At 39.9% G+C, this 1476-nt stretch overlaps 2 protein-coding genes across 2 annotated transcripts in view; one reads left to right on the forward strand and one right to left on the reverse strand.

The window, feature by feature from the left end:
• The window catches only part of nrn1a (neuritin 1a), a 27626-nt gene extending 26778 nt beyond the window's left edge, over positions 1-848 (reverse strand). Inside the window, exon 1 of the mRNA XM_035653598.1 lies at positions 558-848. Coding sequence (XP_035509491.1) covers positions 558-612 — 55 coding nt within the window. The 5' untranslated portion in view covers positions 613-848. The remainder of the gene's footprint in view (positions 1-557) is intronic.
• Positions 634-1476, forward strand: part of LOC118334461 (clavesin-1-like) — a gene marked incomplete at its 3' end in the record, with an annotated part of 2328 nt that continues 1485 nt past the window's right edge. Inside the window, 1 exon segment of the mRNA XM_035670412.1 lies at positions 634-679. Coding sequence (XP_035526305.1) covers positions 634-679 — 46 coding nt within the window.

Genomic DNA, 1476 nt, shown 5'->3' on the forward strand with positions numbered 1-1476 from the left:
CAAAGAAAAACCCGCAAAATGAAACTGAAACCAAAATAAAAGCGTTTTTATTTGATCGGTAAAAAAACTGAAATTCGTTTGTGAAGGTGAAAAAAATTCAACAAATGTCTCCAGTTTGGGAAGGAAGGCGCAGAGAGAAGGGAGTGAGGAGGGTGAGGAGGGCGAGGGGAGGGGGGGCATTCCCTTTGTTTACGCAACCACACACACACACACACACAATGTGAAGTGTAGCCCCGTTAAAATGAGCCGCTGCTTCATTACGCGGCGGGAACATGTGACAGCAGCCACATTAAACAGGATTAAAACATAAATATTATAATTATATCAATCATTAAAAACAATTGTAGCTTTTACTCACAAAAATAAACCAACATTTAACAGTTTATTTAAAGAAAACTCTTTTTTTCCTCTTTTTCTTGCTGCTGGATTCAGAAAATAAAAGACAAATTATTTCTTCCATTTGAAATAATCAGAAAATAAAACCAACTGACAGCAGAGCAGAAACGACTTTAAAACGAGTGTGTGTGCGTGTGCGTGTGTGTGTGTGCGGGACTCACCTATGTGGAGCGCGAGGAACAGAGCGAGGCATTTGGAGGACCAGGTTACTCCCATCCTCTGCGTCCTCCTCTCACCATGAGAGCAGAGATTCAGAAAGTTGGAGAGCAGCTGAGGAGGAGCCGCACATTCCCCGCACAACAACGGCTACATCCAACACTCTCTTCCTCCTCCTCCTCCTCTTCCTCCTGCCTCTTCTTCCTCTCTTTTTCTTTCTCTGCTCTTTTTCCTCTGCGTGCTGCTCCTCTTCCTCCTCTCATCGAGCTCTCCGTCGCTCTGCGCTTCCTGCCTGTTTTACGCGTCTGGAGAGAAAAAAGAGGAGAGAGAGAAAGCCCCTCCTCTCCTCCCTCTCCTCCTCCTCTCTTCCTCCCTCTCCTCCCTCCTTCTTTTCCTCCCTCTGGTTGCCATGATTTCATCACATCCTTTTTGTCCTTCATTCATTTTTTGTATGTTCCCTTTGTTTTCTGGCTCCCGTTAAACAGAATATCATTTAGAAGAGACCTTTTTCACAGCAGCAGTTGGGTAAAACCAGATGTTACCAATGAGACTAATTGAGGCTCAGTTCCATTTAGTGTAGCTGAATGGAACCAGTCCTTCCTTTTCTGTTTTAGGATCAGTTTTAAAACAAAAGATAAACAATTAAGTAATGGATAAAAAATTAATCCAAATAAAGATATAAATTAAAAATATAAATATATATAAAAGAATTAAACAAACAATATTCACGGCAGATTTTCTGAATGAGTGGCAACGTTTTTGGGGGTTTTGCAGCAACGTCACCAGAGGAAGAGAAATCTTCACTTCATTTAAAATGTTTATTTTTATTCTTTTATTAGCTTCAATCACTACACTGTAATATATATACATATATATATACATATATATATATATATATATATACCATGATAAATACTGTTACTC

This window comes from Morone saxatilis, unplaced genomic scaffold (assembly GCF_004916995.1).
Source record: "Morone saxatilis isolate NCDOM2014 unplaced genomic scaffold, NCSU_SB_2.0 Contig0, whole genome shotgun sequence".
Classification (NCBI taxonomy): domain Eukaryota; kingdom Metazoa; phylum Chordata; class Actinopteri; family Moronidae; genus Morone; species Morone saxatilis.